The following is a 23570-nucleotide window of genomic DNA, read 5'->3' on the forward strand; positions in this document are numbered from 1 at the left end:
TGTTTCTTTGAGCAGCCAGTCAATGCTTTGCCTTTCAGCATTATTAACAAGAAAAGGGAATGGGAAAGGGAGAGAAAAAGGGAATAAGAAGGAAAGGGAAAAAATGCAACCTAGAGCAATTCCCCTGGCCCTTATTACCATAATCACTGTAATATCACTGAGGAAGTTCTTGTGCAGAATCATGTTCTCCTGTCTGCTCTATGTCTTTATGACTTGATGTTCCTTGTATATAAAACTTGTATGAGCCATTCAGCAGTACAGATAATAGGTCATACCAAGTGTCAGAGCTGCAGCTGTGCATATCCATGGTATCACCATTGCAAAGATGAGCTCTTCTTGTGTTCAATTTTTCTGTTCAAAGGAGCCTATCAGTCACTCAGGTCTTAAAACTTGGTGTCAGATTTGAATCCTCCCTCTCTTCATACCCTCAACATCTAATTGATTGCCAGTTCTTCATTTTATTTTATTTTATTTTTAATACGTTTTTATTGATTTTAGAGGAAAGTAGAGGGAAAGAGAAAAAAATCAATATGAGACAGAAATATTGATCGGTTGCCTCCCTCAAGTGCCCTGACCAGGGATCGAACCTGCAACCTGGGTACAGTATATACCCTGACCGGAAATCAATTCTGCAACCTTTGGGTGCACAGGACAATGCCCAACCGACTGAGCCACACCAGCCAGGGCGATTGCCAGTTTTTTACATGCCATTTGTATCTGTCCGACTGATGTACCCTTGTTTAGCCTCTCATTATTTATCATAAGTATTTTTGCAATAGCCCCCAACAAAGTTGGCCTTTTGTGACATCTCCCCTTTGTGTCCTACACAGAGCTTCCAGTTTCATCTTTCTTAAGTGCTCCATATCATTTTTTCCCTAAAAATCCCCCAGTATTCCCCTACTATTTATAAAATCAAGCCCAAACCACATGACCATTGCTGCCTTTTGTGGGCCTAACACTCCAGTTAAACAGAATTTTTCAATATTCCTTGCATATGCACATCAAAGTTTGTACTTCTGCTCCTGCCTTCTCTCCCTCCTCAAAGAGATATAAGCTCTATGAGAATGGGGACCGCATCTATCTGGTTCACTGTTATGTTCTCAGAGCCTAGTGTTGTGGTTGGCATACAGGAGGTGCTCATTAAATATCGACTGAATGAATAAAAGCTTCACATTTCCAAATCAACTTACCCTTTAAAATTCAATTCAAATGCCACCCCTGTCAAAAAATCTATACTGATACCTGCTTCCCATTTTAATACCTACCTCACCTCTCTAAATCTGATTTGTTTTTTTTCTGAACTCTCATAGGCCTTATCGATACTACTCTTTCTTTGCACTTCGAATTATAATTGTTTTTGTACCTGTGCCATCTCCCACTAGACTGTGAAATCCCTGAAGGCATCAGCCATGTTTAATTCATAACCGTATCCTGAAAAACAACTTCCCCTGAATGGACACTTGATTAGAATAGCCACACTGGAGGCTATAACAAAGTAGAGAAAGTTGAGGTTTATTACTGTCTCTAATCATATGATAATAGCTCTTGTGCTTTGCTTATAAACATCGAATGGTGAAAATGTTGTCTGATCTCAATTAGCCAAAATATATGTGGAAATATTGGCTGAGCCTGTATTAGCCAAGATATAAGGCCATCATGGCTAAAAATTGAATTCTGGCCAATCTCCAAGAACAAGGAACAAAGTCATGATTTGCATAATTCATGAAATTGCAAATTGTTTTTCCCTGCAATGGATGTTAACTGTAATAATATTTTATTTGTGGCTATTGGGACTATAGACATCTAAATAAATTCAGTCTGTAAATGGGATATTTGGCTATAGCTTTCTTTGTATTATAAATCAAAACTATACAGCATGTTACATGCATTGCATATATATCAATTTTCAGACTGCCACTTTCCTTTGAGCTCTTGGCATTAAGCTCAAATCCCCCTAGTTGTGGATACTTGTTTATCAGATTCCCTACTAAGGAATTTGCCTATTTGGGTGTCTGGGAAGAAAAAGCCAATGTATTTGATTCCTGGAGCAAACCATTCCAAGGAAACTGTGGTCTTGCCAGGTACCTTAGTTTCATTTATAGACCTAGTTATTTCCTGGTCCAACACTCCATCTTCAAGTCAGCATACCTATGATGAGAGATTCTTTTGAAAGCCCTTCAGAGAATAGGGTCCCTAGGCCTGGCCGGCGATCAGGGCCAATCTGTGGGGCGACTGGCGGGGCGATCAGAAGGCCCTCGCTGGCACACACCTTGACTGGCCTGGGGTCTGCGGGCTGGGGGCAGCTCCTGCATTGAGTGTCTCCCCCCTGGTGGTCAGTGTGTGTCATAGTGACTTGTCGTTCCACCGGTCGTTCCACCTTTTGGTCGATTTGCATATTAGGCTTTTATTATATAGGATTCCAGGTTTTTACTCCTCTGAGTATTTGAAGCCCATTTCCTTTCATTCTATAATCAAGACAAAAACCCAAAACACCCTTTTCGGTAGAAACAGTTTCTCTGGAGGATGTCAATCACCCTTCTGACTTGCATTTCTGTTCAGTTGGAGCTTCTTTCTAGAATGTTCTTACATCCTGTCTTGATACTTCAGTGTATGCCTTTACACTCATCCTGAATATCAATGATCATAGGCAACACAACATTTAACGTATATCTTAACTTTATTGAATAAGTAGGTATGCATACATATCAATTGCAAATCATTCTTGGTCCTGCGAAAAGACAGGTGTTTATTCCAAGGCAAAATGAGAGCAGGAATCCACAGTTCTGCTGCTACTGAAATACTTCTGGGCATCTTGGTATCGGCATAGTCTCCCTCAATACCATTCAAAGCAGGCTGTCACCTCTCCCTTCAGCTGAGGGGTATCTAAAACAAATTTGTAAAGAACCCTTCTGTATCAGAGGTAGTTTTATGCCTGCATTATGAGTCATAGAAAACATTTGGTCAAAGACTCCATAAAGGGGCCAGAAGAGATACACTAGAGCTCAGAGTTGGAACCAATTATTTTTTCAAGCAAATTGACCATAGTAGCAAAAGTATCAACCAAATTTTAGAATGGCCTGTTCAGCCATTTAACATCAAAGCATGCAGTAGCCTGTGCAGACAACATCTTTTAGACAACCTTGAATTTGGCTTGAGCACCACGGATGCATTTTAAAAAGCGAAAAGTGTAGTGAGCTGAATGGTGACTCCCCAAAGGTATGTCCATGTCCTAATTCCCAGAACCTATGATGTTACCTGATTTAGAAAAAGGGTCTTCACAAATGTAATGAAGTTAAGGATCTTGAGATGAAGAGGTTATCATGGCTAAACCGGGTGGGCCTAAACGCCATCACAAGTGTCCTTATAAGAGAGGCAGAAGTAGATTCGATACACAGGGCAAGGTGCTCTGAAGACAGAGCTAAGAGTGATTTGGCCACAAGCCAGGGACTGATGAGTCAAAAGAAACTGGAAGAGGCAAGGAACAGATTTTTCCCTAGAGCAGCGGTTCTCAACCTGTGGGTCGCGACCCCTTTGGTGGTCGAACGACCCTTTCACAGGGGTCGCCTAAGACCCTCCTGCATATCAGATATTTACATTACGATTCATAACAGTAGCAACATTACAGTTATGAAGTAGCAACGAAAATAATTTTATGGTTGGGTCGCAACATGAGGAACTGTATTAAAGGGCCAGAAGGTTGAGAACCACTGCCCTAGAGCTTTCGGAGGGAGTACAGCCCTGCTGACACCTCAATTTAGGACTTCTGGCCTACGAAACAGTAAGATAATAAATACATAGCTGTTGATTTAAGCGACCACATTTGCAGTAATCTGTTACAGCAGCCACAGGAACTTAATACATATTTTGGTACCAGGAAGTAAGGTTCTGCTATATATCAAATAACTAAAAATGTGGAAGTGTCTTTGGAATTGGATAATGGGTAGAAGCTGGAAAAAATGTGATGCATCTGATAAAAAAAGCATAGATTGACCCAAACAGGCTATTGGTAAAAATATAAATTAAAGGTGCTTCCGGTAAGGGCTCAGAAAGAACTGAGGAACATTTTATTAGAAACTAGAAGAAATGCGATCCCTGTTATATAGCAGCATAAGTCTTATCTGAATTGTCTCCAACAGTTGCATGGAAAATAGAATTTGTAAGTGATGAACTAGGATATTTAACTGAGATTTTCAAGCAAAGCATTAGAGGTATGGCCTAGTTTCTTCTTAAGCTTATATTAAAATATAAGAGGAAAGAGAGAAATTGAGGAAAGACCTATTAAACAGAAAGGAACCAGCACTTGATGATTCAGAACATTTTGAGCCTATTCAGGTTGTAAAATATGCTCAAACTAGGAGACTTGCTTTTAGGAGGTGTGCTCTGGAGAGAAAGCTAAGGGTGTGGCTGGACAACCTTTGGCTACTGCTGGAAAGATTAGGTATTGACTCATGGATCCACTCAACCATCTCAATTGAAGCCAGGAATGGAGATGGGGTTCTCTGGCAAAGATCTCTGAGGATTCTTTTTTCTCAGTATTGAATCAATGTGACATACATGGGAGGCCCAGAGTTTCTGAGAATGTTATATCAGCAGAAATACTTCTAGGTTGGCCTTAAAGGGACAGAGATGGGACAAGATGAGAGGTTTTCAGACTACTAAAAATTTACAGGCAACAAACAAGCTGATAAAACTACAAACATGTGCTATCCTTCAATGTAAAGGATCACCCATTAGGACTGCAGGTACAGGGGCCCAAACATGGGAGCAGAAGCAAAAGTGAAAGCCATGGGCAGAGCGGGCAGAGATGCAGGCCTAACAGGTAGAGCCCTGAGACAAGGAGGATTATTGTCAGGCCTTGAAACCTAAGGGGATTTTGCTGCCTGAATTTTGAAAATCATCCGGACAGCCCTAGCCGGTTTGGCTCGGTGGATAGAGCATTGGCCTGGGGACTGAAGGGTCCCAGGTTCGATTCTGGTCAAGGGCACATGCCCAGGTTGCGGGCTTGGTCCCCAGTGGGGGGGGCATGCAGGAGGCAGCCAATCAATGATTCTCTCTCATCATTGATGTTTCTATCTCTCCCTCCCTCTTCCTTCCTCTCTGAAATCAATTTAAAAAAAAAGAAAAAAAAGAAAGAAAATCATTGGGACAGATGACTCCTTCCTACTTTCCATTTTCTCCCTTTTGGAATAGGAATGCCCATAACCATTATCAGATGCCAGTCCCATCATTGTATTTTGGAAGCAGATAATTTGTTTTCTTATTGTATTGATCCGCAGATGGAGATGAATTTTGCTTCAGGCATTTTCTATACCTAATTTAGATCATCTAAATGGTGAGATTTGGAACTCTTGAACTGATGATGTTTGAATGAAATTTTAGACTTAGACTTGATGCTGTCATGTGTTGACAAGGTTGAGATGGAGTGAAGATTTCATGCACATGGGACAGACCTAAATTTGGGGAGGGGAGCAGAGGCAACTATCGTGGGCTAAGGGTTGCCTCCAAAAAAGAGATATTCATAACCTAATCCCAGAATCTGTGAATTAGCTACCTTATTTGGAAAAAAGGTCCTACAAGTATAATTAAGTTTAGGGTCTTCAGATGAATTATCCTGGATTATCTGAGTGGGCCCTAAATGCCAACCTAAATGTGTCCTTAAGAGAGGCAGAGGGAGATCAGGTACACAGAGGAGAAGGTGATGTGAAAATGGAGCAGAGATGTGGCTGTAAACCAAGGAATGCCGACCGCCACCAGAAGCAGGGAGAGGCAAGGGCAGATTTTCCTTTAGAGCCTCTGGAGGGAGCATGGCCCTTGGTTTTAGACATCTGGTCAGCAGAATCTCGAGAGAATAAATTTCTGATGGGTTAAGAAGCAACTGAGTTTGTGATACTGTGTTATAGCAGCCAAAGGAAACTAATACAACTAGTAAACATTTTAAGGGCTTTGTAATTTTTTAAAACATTCTGAAGAAAATCTTTATAAACTGGTGCTTCTCACATGTGGTAGTAATAAATCCAATAAGAGACTCCAATATAATCTGATTCCATACTAAAAATGTCATGATGTACTTTTTTGGTGATATGTTTCTATCTAACCCCAGACTACAAATAGCTAGAGCAGGATCATTTTAAATCTGGGACGCAATTCCCTGAACTCAATTATTGGAACTTCATGAAAGACCCTGAAAAGGCTTCCTAATATTTGTGAAAAGCGTGTGGGATTACTCTAAATACAAATATATACTTTATCAATAATAGTTCTTCATTTTTTTTCATAAACTATAAAATAAGGCAAGTTCACATCTGGAAAAGGTGATATACATCAGTATTTCTACCTTGACCAGCTTGGTAATATGGCATGGCAAATGCCCCTACACATTAGTCAGGGTTAATTTTTCAAAATATTTCCCCAGGCCTAAAAAGCTATCAAAGGATTCAAAGAAGCCATACCATGAAGATTTCAGAAATGACTTGTTGAAGTCAAAAATACACACGTTAAGTATTTACATAAATTAGTAGAACCAATATCTTTGTTGCTGTTTAAAAAATTATGTGAAATTAGTATATCCTTTAAATTTGTGTGTGTGTGTGCCTATGTGAGTGTCTTAAGAGGAGATAAAACTGTAATATCTCAGATACTGTAATTCTTGTTGATTTCTCTATCGTAGCAGCTTCAGAGCTTTGTAAAGTATGACACCCAAGTAAGAATGCACTGGAGGGAAAGGCAGCACTGAATCATCACACATCTGCAGAAAGGAAACTGGCCACTAGTTGTCTTTATCTCATGTGGTGACTTGCCAAGTCAGTCCTTTGTTCTTTCTGAATGTCTACAGTGTGCTTTGGAGGAGAAATAGGATTCTCTATGTAAGATACATACACATAAGAAATCTTTTACAATAATCATCTGCATGGATTAGTCTTAAAATTGCATTCCAGAGAAGTTATACCACATTACTTCAATGCATACTTTAAAATAATAGACAATTTAAATATAATCGTTACTCTCTCATCGATTTAAGAAAAACGTAGAGCCTATTTTCCTCCTAGAGCTGTTTATGGCGGCAGCATTTAAATTTGTTAATATAGGTAAGTAAGTACGATGACTGAGAAGTTCACTTAGTCACTGGGATGTGGAATTACTGTAGCAGGAGATATAAATATATCCACATATATACACATACATACATAAATTGGTTTTTCTTCCTCAGACCACCGAGGCAGAATTGGAAAGGGGAGTAGAAAGGCAGATAAAACAATTGACCTTTCAGTTTTCTGCTGCCTCTTGCAGAGAGAAATCTTTTTCCTCTCAGGTCTCTGAGAATTCTATTCCCTGCTTTCAAGGGGGTCATGGGAGAAAGAAGAGTAGAGAGAAGAAATAAACCACAGAGATTAGGAATCAATATTTACCTTTAAAAATCTAAATAAAGGTAATAGAATTTTTAGGTTCATCCCTCACATAAACATTAAAATGTGAAGTTTTTCTCAAAAATAGCCATATAAAGTATTTATATAAAGTTGATATATGTGCATAATTAGAAAACACTTCTTTAAATAAAATTTAAATCACTTTGCTTCTGTTGAACTTTGGTTTATTTTTAGCAATGAAAAGTGCCCGCACTATCATGCTGAAACTTTAGATTAATGATTAGTTTAATTTCAGCCAAAGCAGATGAATCCATCAGCTTTCACTTGAGATAAGGTTCTAACTAATTAGACAGGGGTGAAGCAGTACTCTTTCTGAGATTCCAAAATGGTGTCTCTTACTGCCTCTCCATATTACTAACACGTACTTTTTCATTGGCCTTTTCCTTTTCTATGTAACAAGAATCAGAAGCAGATATTGAGTCATTCTTTTTTAATACCCCTTTTCTTCTCTTTCTTCTTTTTTTTGGGGGGGGGGTTTGTAGGGGGAGGTGACCTGCAAATTTGAGTAACATTGTACATTTTTGACAGACTGATTTGAAAGCCTTAGAGCTCTTCAATTTCTTACACTTTTCACCATCACTGTTAGGTCACACACAATAACAAATAATACACATCTTTACACTAAAATGGCACACACATTTCAGTATCCCAATAATTGTGTTCATATTAGTATAATTGTGGGAGGAGTCTTGCAATAGCTTTACAAATGCAGGCTGTTTCATCCGGCTTGGCTTGATCTTTGCAGAAATGCACTGATTCCTCTCCATCCCTTGAGTGCATGTTTTTTTCTCAAAATGAATGATTTTATTTACTGAAATATTTTTATATTCTTTGGCATCAGGACTCACTTAGCGGAGATACCTCCATTGTGGCGAGAGCGTGACCTTTCCAAAGGTACCCGTCTGTTATCTGTAAGACAAAGAGAAAAAGAACCAAAAACATGGTGAGCTTCAGATCTTAGCTATTACAGGATGTCAGGTTGAGAGAGGGTTTCAAATAGTCCTGAAAAATCACTTCAAATGAATCCTACATAATAAAAGCGTAATGACTGGAACAACCATTAGACCAAAACCACCATGGCCCCTTGCCAGGCTGGCTCTGCCCCCAAGAAAGTGGTTAGGGGTGATCAGGCAGGCAGGCATAGTGGTTAGGGGTGATCAGGTAGGCAGACCAGTGGTTAGGGGTGATTAGGTAGGCAGGCAAATGGTTAGGGGTGATCAGGTAGGCAGGCAAGTGGTTAGGGGCGATCAGGCAGGCAGGCAGAGTGGTTAGGGGTGATCAGGTAGGCAGACCAGTGGTTAGGGGTGATCAGGTGGGCAGGCCAGTGGTTACGGGTGATCAGGTAGGCAGACGGCCCCTTGCAGGGCTGGCCCCGCCCCCCAGCAACGAAAGAGGGAGGCCCAGGCCACCAGTGGCTACTCTGTGGCAGGTGTACAGTGGCCAGCGATCGCCCCACAGAGGGAGGCCCAGGCCAGCCAAGCCATCGCACCCCACCCCTGTTGCCTGCAGAGGGAGGCCACTGGTGGCAGGGGAGGAGGGGGCAGTGCTGTGCAGATGGCAAGTAGCGGCAGTGGCGGGGTGGGACCAGCTGCCTGCAGCCAGGGAAAGGAAAGCCCCAATAGGCCCTGATCTCAGGCCAGGCCTAGGGACCAGACCCGAGGGGTCCCAGATTGTAAGAGGGTGCAGGCCAGGCTGAGGCCCCCTCCTCCCCCAGTGCACAAATTTTCTGCACCAGGCCTCTAAGATGTAAATAAGTAACATGGAACCCAGATCTGAGGAGTTCATGCAGCAGCTGCCGGGCAGAGTTCAAGAGTTCTGCAATCAGCACTAAGTGACTTTTCTTGGTTAAGTGAAGTCAGAGTGATACAAGAAATGGAAGAATTTTCTTAAGCACAATCCCCTTGGAAGTGGCAGGCGACAACAGAATTTCTTGGTCAACACATTAAATTGAAAGGCTCTATGTACAGGGCCTTTTGTTGGAAAGCACTTCAATTCCCCATGAGTTTTCACTCTGTGTATGGGCTACCACTACAGGACCGCAGCATGGGCAGAGCAGGAAAGAGTTTTGATTTTTTACAATGATTGCAGCTACTGAATATTTGCCTGATTGTATGATGTAAACAAGTTCAATACATTATATAGTCATAGTGAGAATGAATAATGAATAGGCCCCATTCCCTTCAACCGTCACAAGAAAAATAATCACTGTCAAGATAACTGTTGGCACAAAGCTTGAAAAGCAAAGTTTTAAAGTATTGAAAGTTGCTGAAAATAGTTTTAGCTTTAATAGGAAAAAGGTTTACAGCTCTGCATTGAGATGATCAGTACTATGTTATTATCACCTCTGTTTTATGCTTGGCTTAAATGCAATTGATGTGGGTGCAAATCCTTCTGACAGAGGCATAATATACTTAAATTCTCTATTTAGAATGAGACTAGGTCCCTACAAATAATGACAACCACCAGCACTTACATAAACGCTAACACTTCACACTCGTTAATTTGCTAATGCACACAACATCCCCGGGAGGTAAGCCCATTTCATTCTATCCTATTATCTCTGCTTTACTGATGAAGGTTACACAGCAAATCAATGGTATGATGGGGGATCATAATGCAAAGTTAATGCCTAAATGTCAGGCCTGCTTTGTTCAGAGGTAAATGTTGGGGCCTCCCAAGCTACTCCTCCCCCCCCACACCCCCGCCTTAAGATGATATGAAAGAAAGACATCCTGTCCGTCCCAGGAGAAGGATGGACTGTGAGAAGTGCTGAAATGTTGCTATGGTATCAGTTTCATCTGTGCCAGTGTCTCTTGACGGCCTCCCAGTAGTCTGTGGTCAGTACAGAGCAAAGAAAGCTAACTGGCCTCCATGACCTTGGCCTCATTAACACCCTGGTATGAGTGCATCGAACCAAACAGCTATAAGCTTAAAGTGCCTTATATGCAATAATATCACCGAGAGGTGAGAAAGAAAGGGGCATTTTCTCCTTTCAGAGATATATCTGAGTGATGGATTATTTGGGCATCCTTTTAAAGATACTATTTAAAAAATCCAATATTTAGTTTGTGATATGGATCACAATTCAGCTAAAAATGTGAAGATAACATTCCTAGATAAAGAGCTTATTACTGAGATGTCACTGCTTTGCATACAGATTGGTTTGAGACTTCTTAGAAAACATTTAAAAGTGAGATTATAATATAACAGTTACCATTCCATTGCTAGCATGTAAGCTTTCAATGCCATCAGATATGAGAATGATGGTACCAATCACAGAGGACTGTCCCAGCTCAAAAAGTCTTGCTCCTTAGCAATCTTACACACTAAAGCCAAACTGGCATTCACTCTAGGAATGCCACTGGCACCCCATAACATCACTCACTGCCCCCTGGATTCAAGAGAAGTACCACATGCAAAAACCCAGCCTCACGGCATTAAATGATGTGAGGATTCATGTCAACCCGCATTTGGTGTGAGAAAAGAAACGTTCAGGTCAAAATGAATGGAGAAAAGGACATTGAAGCTTTTGGAAGGCAAGATAAACACTGGCCCATGGTCCAAATCTAGCTCTTGGCATGCACAAGAGAAGTACCTATTCTACATTTCCTCCCTTCCTTCCTCCCTCCCTTTCTTCCTCCTTCTCTCTTTATCTTTTTCAATTTTTTGGTACCTAATTAGTCATCTATGTTCATGAGATAATTATAAAGAAGAAGCAATTCTGTAAAGGTCACCACGTATGATTTTAAAATATCAACCTACAACCTTGTTTATGAAAAAATGTCATTAGAAACAATGACAGCAATGACTGATCTGGATTTTGTGATTTATTTACAATCCTCTATATTTATGTTAAAACTATTTAGGTAAAAAATATATATTTATACTCTAGAGTTGTATGGATCAGGCCACAGTGTGATTTAAGGGATAATATGCTATATGTATATATAACATGAATATATATTCATCTCTCTTCGTGTTCTAATAGCTTGCAATCTAATGAGGACAATATTTCACACATGGATTCATACCTTCTTTAAAGCAGAGATTGTGAATTACTACATTTTTTGAAAGTCAAACTTCTATATTTATAGTATTAAATACTAATGAATAAAAATCAGTGGCCTGAGCCTCATAAGATCAGGGCACATCTTTGGCATCACATTTATGAGAAAGGAGCAAATGTTCGATATTATTGCATTTCCCTTTTGGAAACATAGATGGAAGCAGCAGGTGTGCATGTGATATGATTGGAGAGCTCCAGGAGACCTAGATGGAACCAAACCCACTTACCTCGCCGGTCTTATTCTCCCCGCACTACTGATACTAGAGTGGTTTACATGGTGAAAACAGAGCCTCTCCTCCAATAAGTCAATAGTTTAAACATATGTATTAACCTGAGATGATGTGGAGGGCTTTGTTAGTAGCTTTCCTTTCCAATTTGCTGGTTGTCTTTTTGGAAAACAAGGAGAGGAAGGTGGAAGGGAAGCATCTGTCTGTGTTTGTATCCTTGTTGGGATAGTGAGCAGTGAGATACAGGCAAAACATTTCATTAGAGGATGGGGGAAACATGATTTGTCATATTCTCCCTCTGCTCCCATTTTATTAATACATAAGTAACATATTACAGTGAGTAAGAGAGCCTGGAGATTCTAGGATATCCTCAGGGTCTAGGAATTCATTAAGGCATTCTATTGTTTGTAAACATGAGGATTAATGCAGCAATAAAGCCTGAGACGTCAGTCCTAAGACGTCAGTCCCAAATCCACCACAGTTAGGTATGCGTACCCTGGCAGGTTTTCTCTGGTCATCAAAGGCTTGTCTTTATAAAATATGCCCCAGGTAAAGGTGAAAGGATTCTGCTGTTACAGAGGGTGACCTGGTCATAGCATGACGTTGAAGAGAGGGACGTAGTTATATGAAAACTAGAAGCCTGTTGCAGGAGGATTCCTGCAAGAATAGGGCTTCCTCAGGCTGATTGTGCCACCAAGCCCTGCCGCCCAGGGCCGCAGATGGGGGTCCTGGCTGGGGGTGGGGCTTAGGCAGCATGTTCCCGCCTCTAAGCCCCGCTGCCCAGGACCGCACATGGGGGTCCCGGCTGGGGGTGGGACTTAGGCAGTGCTTCCGTGCCGCCTAAGCCCCGCCTCCCAGGGCCGCACACGGGGGTCCCGGCTGGGGGCGGGGCTTAGGCGGCACACGGGGGCCCGGATGGCGGCTCGCGCTGGCCTGCCCTGCCTGCATTATGCAAATTAGCCACCACCTTTGTTGGCGGTTAATTTGCATATCACGCTGATTAGCCAATAGGAGGCGTAGCAAAGGTATGGTCAATTACCATGTTTATCTATTATTAGATAGATATCTAATATCCCCATCATTGCATCCTATAGAGGAAAGGTGGCTAAAATAAAAACAATATTCCAATCTGTCACCAAAAGAGACTATAAATGCATGGCCCAGCTTTAACATGCTTCTGCATATTCTGAATATCAGGTTAACCAGCTCAAACCAATGTCAAGGCTTTCCCCACTGTGTTAAGAGCAAGAAGCTTTCGGCTTTTTCTGAGCATAAATTGATTTGGCATCCATCTCAAAATTTCCCCAACTGAGTCCTGCAGTGAATGAATTAAACCCATTATTGTATTGCTCTAAAATTCATCCATTCAATCATTTATTCAGCAACTATATACAAAGCACATCATTTATGAAATACCTGAATGTCACAATGTTTCAGATCCATAGCTAAATCTATGCCACTACTTTCTTCTTACTGAAAACTTTGTCAAGTGCAATAACGAAGGAAGAAGCATGTCACAGATAAGGCTGAAACAAAATGTGGTGTGAGAGACATCAAAGGACTCAAGCCAGTGCTATATAACCTGGGAATGGGCAATTAATCCTCTAACAAAGTGATGCCAGAGATACAAGGCTGCATCTTGTATATTGCATGAGTAAGTCAGGTTGAAACTGAAAAATGGTGATGAAAAAGGCCATGTCCATTATTCATTTCCCCCAGGTTAGGTGCCCATCTGTTGTCTATGGAAGAATTGTTTCCCTGGTGCTTCGTAGGCATGTAGACGTATATCAATGTACACCTAACATACTGCACTATACACTCCCAGCCGGGTAACATAAAACAAGTATGCCTGGTATATACTGCACAGTGTGTTACAAAAAATCCCATGTAAATGCAAATTAGCTGGCTCAAAAACAAAGTAAAAGATACCCTCCGTAATGTACTGTGGGCTTTGTTTTCTCCAAAGCTCTTCAAAAGTGAAGGTGTGGCCCATTGACCATCAATGGGTAGGCATTGTTTCCAGCAAACTAAGCAAACAGAGGATTGGGTTTATGGAGTTTAGGCTAGGGCAGCCGTGGGCAAACTACGGCCTGCGGGCCGGATCCAGCCCATTTGAAATGAATAAAACTAAAAAAAAAAAAAAGACCGTACCCTTTTATGTAATGATGTTTACTTTGAATTTATATTAGTTCACACAAACACTCCATCCATGCTTTTGTTCCGGCCCTCCAGTCCAGTTTAAGAACCCATTGTGGCCCTCGAGTCAAAAAGTTTGCCCACCCCTGGGCTAGGGAAACCAAGAACATTTTAGGTTGCTTCAGGAAATGTCTATTGAGTAGCTGTTTGCATTCCAAACACTGATAAAGAAAAGTAATTTTAGACTTGATATACTGAAATATTCTCATATGAACTTATGTTTTTTCCTTTGTGTCCCATGATTCCAAAACTGATTTATGTTGGGGTGTATGTGTGTGTGTGTGTGTGTGTGTGTGTGTGTGTGTGTGTTTGCTGTGATTTTTGGGATCCTGAATTGATAAAGTATCTCACTCGCTAGAAATGACTAGAAGGTGGCAGCTGAATTAGGTTTAGGCCTAATCTCTTGGTGGAGGATAGCCAATTGCTCTATTAGTTGACCAGGCTCATTCTCTTCACTCTTACCAGAATAGTGACCTTTAAAAGAAAAAAATATGTTGAGCTCAAACTTCATAAACAATTTGGTGTTCTAATTTTTTATTTAACATTTTATTATAGAAATTTTCCATGTCATTAAACTTCTGAAACATGATACTAAAAATATGGTTTTTAATGGCCACTTTCTTTTATATGATATAAATATATCACAATTTGGTTAATCATCTCTTGTCTGCTGGACATTTCAGTTGCTCCCAATTTTTTCTATTACAAAAAGCCTCACAGTGTACATCCTTAGAGTCATATCTTTATATGTACCATGTGAGGAAGTGGCATTAAGTATGCAAATAAGTTTCTAGCCCAGTGGTTCTCAACCTTGGCTGCACATTAGAATCACCTGGGAATCTTTTTAAAATCCTGATTTCTGGGCCTCATCCTCCAGAAATCCTGTTTCTTTGTTACTAATGTTGTGGCCCCACCCCATAACAAAGAAACAGAATTTCCGGAGGATGAGGCCCAGCAATCAGGATTTTAAAAAGATTCCCAGGTGATTCTAATGTGCAGCCAAAGTTGAGAACCACTGCTCTAGCCAGAGACATATGATACACATTCAACTATATCTCTTCTTCTTCTTTAAGTTTTGATTTTTTTACATTTAATTATTTAAGTGATTTAGAATTTATTTTGATAAGTTTCCACATTGCTTGCTTGCAAAGAAGAAATGGGTTGTCCCAGCACTATTTGTTGAATAATCATGAATTTCTACACAGATTCATGATGCCTCTCTTATAAGTAATCTATAGCAGGGCACATTTCTGTTCCATTGACCTAAGTAGTTTTCCAACTACTATTTTGGTGCCAATACCTTCTGACTGTGTTATTTCAACCTCATAATAGGTTTTAATATCTGGAGAAAATAATCCTCCATAATTTATAATTTCATTTCAAACATATTTTAGGGCACATTTTGGATGTCTACATCATACTATCATCACAAAACATCTTGAAAAAACCCACACACAGCCTGAAAAACAAACCCTACTAACTAGGCTATCCTAGTGAGGCTAGGCAGATGTTGATTTGTTGAGTGTCAGTGAGTTAGGTGACTCTAATGTCCCTAATGATGTTTTTAAGAGTTCTCGGACTCCTCATTTTCTTAAAGATTTAAAAAAAGCTCCTTTCCCTGTCTTCTGATCACTTTTTTTTTATACCAACTGACCACTTTTCTTCTGGAAATACAGTAGAGGCCAGCACTAAGAAAAAGAGCATCAGTGATTCTACCTACAGGTTTTATAATACTCTTACTCTCATTATTTGTGCCTTGTCAAAAATATGAGTAATTGGTATTAAATATATAGTTTTGTTGGCTGTTGATAAAGTCTAGTGTTTCTAGTTTGTAAATCTAATTTTCTCATATGTTTTATATGTTTTACAAAATTGGCTTTCACTAGAAACCATGAGTATTAAACTATATCAAACATTATTTCATTCCAACAGAATTGCATACAAGGGTGCTGTGCAAAAATGCATGTCTAGAAGCCAGTCTATTGCCTCCACCTAGCAAATAGTTCTAGCCCTTTTCTAATCTCAGTGACATAATAGAAAAAGGCCATGTTGTGTAATCTGTATCCTTCATTATATGCAAATAAATCCATGCAAAGAAAATAGAAACCAAGATTACCGTGGTAGTTCAGGTTGGCAGAAGAGATGAAAGTATTTTAACGAGGATGGTAATGGAAAGCAATAATGTTAAAGTAGTTCAGAGGCTACTGTGACTATAGACACACAACTCCCATTAACTGTAATTGGAGTTAAGCACATGTAATGATAACAAAATAGACCCCTAAATGTCTTTCCAATTGGAAAATAAGCAGATATGTTCCAGGAAACGGCGTGCTTTTGTGTAGAAAATACAATATTCTAATTGAGATGCACAAATTAGTTTCATTGATATTGCTCAGGGTCTGATGTTGGTATTTTCCCTATGCTTAGGGATGTAGATCTGCTAGAGGTAACGTCTGTACAAAGAATGCCTTTCCTTTTCACTTCTTAATGCTCAGCATTCGTTATGTTATTAAAGGAAAAGTCTCAATAGTTGTGATGGATTTATTAATTCGGTAGCTTGTTATCAGCATGAAACTCTGCTGTGCTAGGGGAAAAACAAATTATATTTTACAAAACTGCAGTAGTGAGATGAAATCACTTTTCTATATTTCACTTTCTTCTTATCCTCCTTGCCAGGTAGTAACTCTACTCTCTATCTCTATTATGAACCTCATATTTTGCAAACTATCAAGTCTTGTAGTAATATAAGGGCACATTATCAAACAAACTCAATTACAGCGACTTTAGGAAGATTGAAACACATGATAAAAGTAAAACCACATAGTACAATAATAATATTACTTCAAGGCACTAAAAACTTAATCCATATTAAGCTACAAATGTAGAAAATATGCAATACTTACTTTTATCTATCATAAACATGATATTTTCATAACATGTACAACCAATCTCTTGGGGTTTTAAATGACTAACATTTACATAATTGGTAATTTGAGTATTTCAAAGGATTTTAGAAAAGCCTGGCTCAGAAAAAAACTAATATCAGTATATTGTTCAATATTTCAACTGCCACAGACCTTGCTATTGATTATCTTTGGACACAATGTCAAAGCTAGGGAATAGATTTTTTTTAAAAATGTCCTTGGTTTTGTATCTTAGCCATGCGTTATATTTGCTTCTATACTAGGAAATGCAATTAAACCCTAAGACAAATTTTCTCTCTATGAGGTTGAAAATCTGATGACGATGCCTGCACATCTGGAAAATATGGAAAAGGCAACAAATAAAAAGATGAATAATGTTAGAAAATAGTTGGAAAGGCTCCCAAGTAAATTATATGTGTGGAACTTCTAGTCCAATAGAGAAACCATACAAATTAGAACAGAGCCACTCAGATGTCTATCACAGTGGATTACATGCAGCAGTTTCTCAAAAACTGTGAATTCAATATCCAATCATTAGCAATGAATCAGGAACTGATCCTTCAGTTTACCTTCTGCTATACTGCTTACACAGGGAATATAATTTGCCATTCATTTAAGGAAAGGAAACTCACACTCCTTTCCTTTCTCCCTCTTTCCCTTCCATCCTTTCATCTACACTCAATTTTACTACACTCAGTATCTGCAGAGTCCCATAGCAGGCACCCTCATTAGGGAGGACAGGATAAATGTATAACTATAACAGACACTCTATTTCTCATAGCATCTATTATAGTCTCAGTACGATGGAGGTCCAGAGTAGAGAAAAATCATACCCTTTGAGTGCAAGAGTTGGGGGTCAGGAATAATATCATCCCAGTTAGGCCTTAAAAATAGGTGGAATTTCAACAAGAAAAGACAAGAATATAACTGCTAATTTTTGGTTCAAAAAAGTAAGTTCCTCATGTTGCTGACTATTTAATTACCATTTATTTTCCTATTTGGCGGCATGAAAAGCAATGAATGCATAAAGGGAGAATCAGAATATCCTATATAATAAAAGGCTAATATGCAAATAGACCGAACAGCAGAACAACCTGAACAACCAAACAACTGGTCACTATGACGCCAGGGGGCGTGTGTGGAACATGGCGGGTGTTGGCCGCAGCGGGATGGTGGAGCAGGTGAGCGGGGGCGCTAGACCAAGGCGGGGCATCAGTCACTATCATTGGGGCGACCCTCTGGTGGTTACTGAAAATTCTTTGCTCCTGTGTGCCATGGTCTCATCCGGCGCTCGCATCTGCTGCCGGTGCCGACCCTGCTCACACCCACGGCCGGTGCCAGAGCTGCCACTCGCACCCACTGCTGATGCTTGGCGCCGGTCCCGATCACTTGATGCCATCAGTGGGTGCAAGTGGCGGCTGCCGGCCCTGATCGCCCCTCAGGGCTTCTCCACCTCCCCCTACTCCTGAGGGGTGATCGGGGCAGCAGCTGCCGCTCGCACCTGCTGTTGGTGCTGGCCCTAATTGCTCGCACTGTCAGTGGGTGCGAGCAGGATTGGCAGCGGGAATGGGGCTGCCGGCAGACAGGGGTCAGGGGCTGTGGCAGGAGGGGCCGGGCAGGGGCGTAGAGGATGGGTTGAGACCCAGCCCTGTGCCTAGTGCAGCCTCGTGGCCCACAGTTCCTTTCAAGGTGCATGAATTCGTGCACTGGGCCCTAGTCTGTACATATTTAACCTTTTTTTTTTCTAGGAAAAGGAAGAAAATAACAAAAGGAAATGCACTGGATTGGCCAGATTCATAGTGATAGTTATTTCCATAAACATGTGACTTTAATTTTAATGTTTGGTTTTTAAAAGTCTGGAATTACTTACAGAGAAGACAGCAGTGAGTTAAAAAAAGAAAACAAAACAAATAAAACCACCTAGCAGAAATGAGGCCTCTGAAATCACCTGGTTAGGTTCTGTCCTTGAAGCCTGGGCAGCACTATCAAGAGTGGCAGGAGAACAGCTGATCAAGGCACACAGAGATTGCAGTGACCTGTGCCAAGAGTACTTGGCAAGATGAGAACTTGAGTAACCATTTGGGTTGGTGCAGATAAACCAGCTGTTAAATGACAATGTGGATACAGGGTCAATTCATTTCTACCACCTGTCATCTCGCTGCCTTTCTACTCTATAAGTGACATAGATCCCTATGACTAAGAATATTAGGCATCAGCCATTTCTCTAACTTTGATCATATGATGAACAATCCTCTGTCATTTTTTGTGGCAGCTGTTTGTGATCTGCTTGAGCTTTGTTGCTGAGATGCTGACCTATAATATACTCACCTGCCATCTGCTTTTGTTTCTGAATCACTCTAAGACTTCAGATCTACTCCTTTTGTTTTTGGCATGTGCAACCTCTCTCTTGGGTCTCGGCTACCTAGTTCTCACTGATCATGGAAGTTTTAGAGTCGTCAGCCCAATTCTACAGCTGCAGGACCCCAGGTACTCTGGCTTATATAAGCTGTTTCTGTAGCAATGCCGAAATGGCAGGCTTTCCCCTGCATGATGCCTCTATTCCCCAAAGGACCAGGTCACAGAAATGTACTGCTGGCTGTGATTTGAGGAGAGAAGATATTAATCTACAAGTTACAATGTGTGAGCCTATAAACAGGTGCTTCCCATTAGTAGTGTTCCCCATGCTACCCTGTATTTAATTACTTAACCAGTTGCACGGACAAAGGCAGCCTGTATGGTTAATATCACAGACACTTTAGCAGCTGCCAGTGCCATTGTTTTAAACTATAAACTGTCCCTTAAGGTAGAAGCCAGTCGGCAGTTGTTTTAAATATGAGTAATTAGGACAGAGTTAAAACACAGCTTCTCAATGTCATGTTCATAACTGACAGAAGCTCCTTTGTAATTTTAGTTTCTAAGGCAATCTGTGCACAACTTGAGTGCAGGCCAAGCCTATATATGAGTAAAAATAATGGCTACTAACTAGCAACTTACCTATCATATGTCTCAAAAAACCTTTCCTGGTGTTTAAGTCTACTAGAACAAAGTCAATCCTCACATTATTAGACAAATGTATCACTAAGGATGGCTGTACATCGATGTTCTTTGCAGCGTTGTTTATACTAGTGAAAATCGTAAATAGCCTATATGTTATCATGGAATTACATTAGTAAAAGTTGGGATCCACATGCACTAGGATTCAATGCAGCCATTCTGAATAATTATATAGATCTTTATGTGCTTGCCAGAAAGAGGTCCACATTATAAAGTGAAAAAGGCAAGTTATAAAAGAGTACATATTATTTTTTAAAATATAATTTTTAGAAGTTTGGAAGGATATATACCCATAAAAATAGTGGTTATCTCTGAATGGTAGGGTGATAATTTTTTTATTTTTTTATATTTTTCCATGTCTGAATTTTTGGCATTGAGCATGATTAACTTGGCAAATTAGGGAAACAACCTAGGTAAGATATAAAATTTTCTGTCTTCAGATAAAAAGCACTCACTGTTTTCAACTTAACAAAAGAGCAGGGTAGAATTCAATAATCTGAATTAATTCATTGTTGAGTATACTATAAGTATACAATAATGGAAATAAAAAAATAGACAGAAATCAGATAGCATTTTGGCCCTGCTTAAATAAGGACCATAGAGTGTACCCTCATCAGAAAGTAATGGCTTCCAATAGTCTCTCTCAAGCACCTCCAAGTCCAGCACAAGTGGCAACCAATCACGGATCCTTTGGAACTCCTACCAGGCAGCCCTAAGTCTGGCACAAGTGGTGGCTGATCTTGCCTTGCACTGGAGCCCTTGCAAGATGCTGCAGATGATAGTGAAAAGAAATGAAATAAAATAAAAACAAACAAAAATGATAGCAAAGATCAATGAAACTAAGAGCTTGTTCTTTGAAAAGATAAATAAATTTGATAAAACTTTAGCCAGACTAATCAAGCACAAAAGAGAGGGCCAAAATAAATAAAATCAGAAATTAAAGTGCAAAAGTGACAATCCACCAACACAGAAATACAAAGGATTATAAGAAAATACAAAGAACAATTATATGACAACAAATTGGACAACCTGAAAGAAATGGATAAATTACTACAAACATATAATTTTTCAAGACTGACTCAGGAAGAAAAAAAAATCTGAACAGACTGATAACTACTAATGAAATTGAATCAGTAATCAAAAAAGACCCAATAAACAACAGTTTTGGACCAGATGGCTTCACAGGTGAATTTTACTAAACATTCAGAGAATAATTAATACCTATACTTCTCAAACTATTCAAAAAATCTGAAGAGGAGGGAAAGCTCCCAAACTCATTTTACGATGCCAGCATTATGCTAATACCAAAACCAGACAAAGACACTACCAAAAAAAAAAAGATAAGAAAAGAAAATTATAGGCCACTATCCCTGATGAACATAGATGCAAAAATCCTCAACAAAATATTAGTAAACTGAATTCAGCAATATATTAAAAAGATATTACACTCTCAGCAAGTGGGAGATAGACCTAAGATGCAAGTTTGGTTCAATAGCTGAAAATAAATTAATACAATATACCACATAAACAAAATGAAGAATAAAAGTCATATGGTCATGTCAATAGATGCAGCAAAAGCATACATCCACATATGATAAAATCTCTCAGCAAAGTGGATATAAAGGGAATATACCTCAACATAATAAAGGCCATATATGACAAACGCACAGCTAACAGCATATTAAACAGAGACATATGAAAGCTTTTTCTTTAAGATCAGGAACAAGACAAAGATGTCCACTTTCACAACTTTTATTCAGCACAGTAGTGGAAGTCCTAGCCTTAGCAATGAGACAAGCAAAAAGAAATAAAGGCATCTGAATTGGAAAGAAATAAGTAAAACTCTCATTATTTGTAGATGAAATGATACAATCTAGATAGAACTCTAAATATTCCACCAATAATGTTAGAACAAATAAATACATTCAACAAAGTAGCAGGATACAAAATTAATATTCAGAAATCAGTTGTACTTTTATATAGCAATAACGAACTATCAGAAAGAGAAGAAAACAATCCTATTTATAATTGCATCAAAAAGAATAACATACTTAGGAATTAATTTAACCAAGGAGGTAAAAGACTTGTACTCAGAAAACTATAAGACATTGAAGAAACTGAAGAAGACATAAATAAATGGAAGGATATATCATGCTCATGGATATGAAGAATTAACATCATTAAAATGTCCGTACTACACAAAGCAATGTACAGATTCATTGCAAACTCTAGTAAAACATCAATGGCACTTTTTCCAGAACTAGAACAAATAATCCTAAAATACCCCAAATAGGCAAAGCAATCTTGAGAAAGAAGAATAGTTGGAGGTATCATGCTACTTGGAATCAAACTATACTAGAAGGCTATAGTAATCAATATAGCATGGTGGTGGCATAAACCCAGACACATGGATCAATTGAAAATAGTAGAGAGCCCAGAAATAAACCCACACCTTTACAGTCAATTAATATTTGACAAACAAGGTAAAAATATATACTGGGGTAAAGATAGTCTATTCAGTAAATGGTGTTGGGAAAACTGGAGAGACACATACAAAACAATGAAACTGGATCACTTTCTTACACCATATACAGGAATAAATGTAAAATGGATTAAAGACTTAAATATAAGACTGTAAGACATAAAACTCCTAGAAGAAAATATAAGCAGTAAAATTTCTGACATTTCTCTTAGCAATATTTTTTCTGCTATATCTCAGGCAAGGGGAACAAGAAAAATAAATGAGACTACATCAAACAAAAAAGTATTTGCACAGCAAAGGAAACCATCAACAAAACAAAAAGAAACCTATAGGATGTTAGAATATATTCGACAATGATATATCCAATAATGGGTTAATATCCAAAATATATAAGGAATCATATAATGTACCAAAAAATCTGATTAAAGAAATGGGCAGATGACCTGAAAAGACATTTCTCCAAAGAGGACATACAGATGGCCAATAGACATGAAAAGATGCTCAATGTCACTAAAACTACAGTGAGATATCATCTCATACCTGTCAGAATGGCTATCATCAATAAATCAACAAACAAGAAGTATTTGGGATCTGGAGGAAAGGGAGGGATTCCTAGTGCACTGTTGGTGCCACTACAGAAAATAGTATGGTGATTCCTCAAAATATCAAAAGTAAAACTACTCTATGATCCAGCAATCCCACTGCTAGGTATTTATCCAAAGAAATCCAAAAACACTAACTTGAACACATATACACCCCTATGTCCACTGCAGCCTTATTTGTAATAGCCAAGATATGGAGGTAACCTAAGTGTCCAATGACAGATGAATGGATAAAGAAGTGGTACATATATACAATGGGACATTAGTCAGCTATAAAAAAGAATGAAATCATGCCAATTGGATGAATGAACCTAGAGGGTATTATGCTAAGTGAAATAAGTCAGACAGAGAAAGACAAATACCACATGCTTTCACTTATATGTAGAATCTAGAAAACAAAATCAGCAAACGAAACTGAAACAAAGTCATAAATACAGAGAATAAATTGATGGTTGCTAGACGGTAGGGGTAGGAGATAGGGGAAAGGAGGAAAGGATTAAGAAGTACAAACTGGTGGTTATAAAAAAAATAGTCACAGGGATGTAAAGTACAGCATAGGGAATATCCTATCTAATAATAAACAAACATCGTAATT

General features: G+C 39.2%; 1 protein-coding gene across 3 annotated transcripts in view; it reads right to left on the minus strand.

Moving 5' to 3' along the window:
- Positions 1-7571: 7571 nt before the first annotated feature.
- DIAPH2 (diaphanous related formin 2) overlaps positions 7572-23570 on the minus strand; it is a 906095-nt gene continuing 890096 nt past the window's right edge. For all 3 annotated transcript variants that reach the window (XM_023750473.1, XM_023750472.1, XM_014452154.2), the window contains one exon: positions 7572-8333. In XM_023750473.1, coding sequence (XP_023606241.1) covers positions 8269-8333 — 65 coding nt within the window. In that variant the 3' untranslated portion in view covers positions 7572-8268. The remainder of the gene's footprint in view (positions 8334-23570) is intronic.

The sequence above is a fragment of the Myotis lucifugus genome, unplaced genomic scaffold, assembly GCF_000147115.1.
Source record: "Myotis lucifugus unplaced genomic scaffold, Myoluc2.0 scaffold_13, whole genome shotgun sequence".
NCBI lineage: Eukaryota > Metazoa > Chordata > Mammalia > Chiroptera > Vespertilionidae > Myotis > Myotis lucifugus.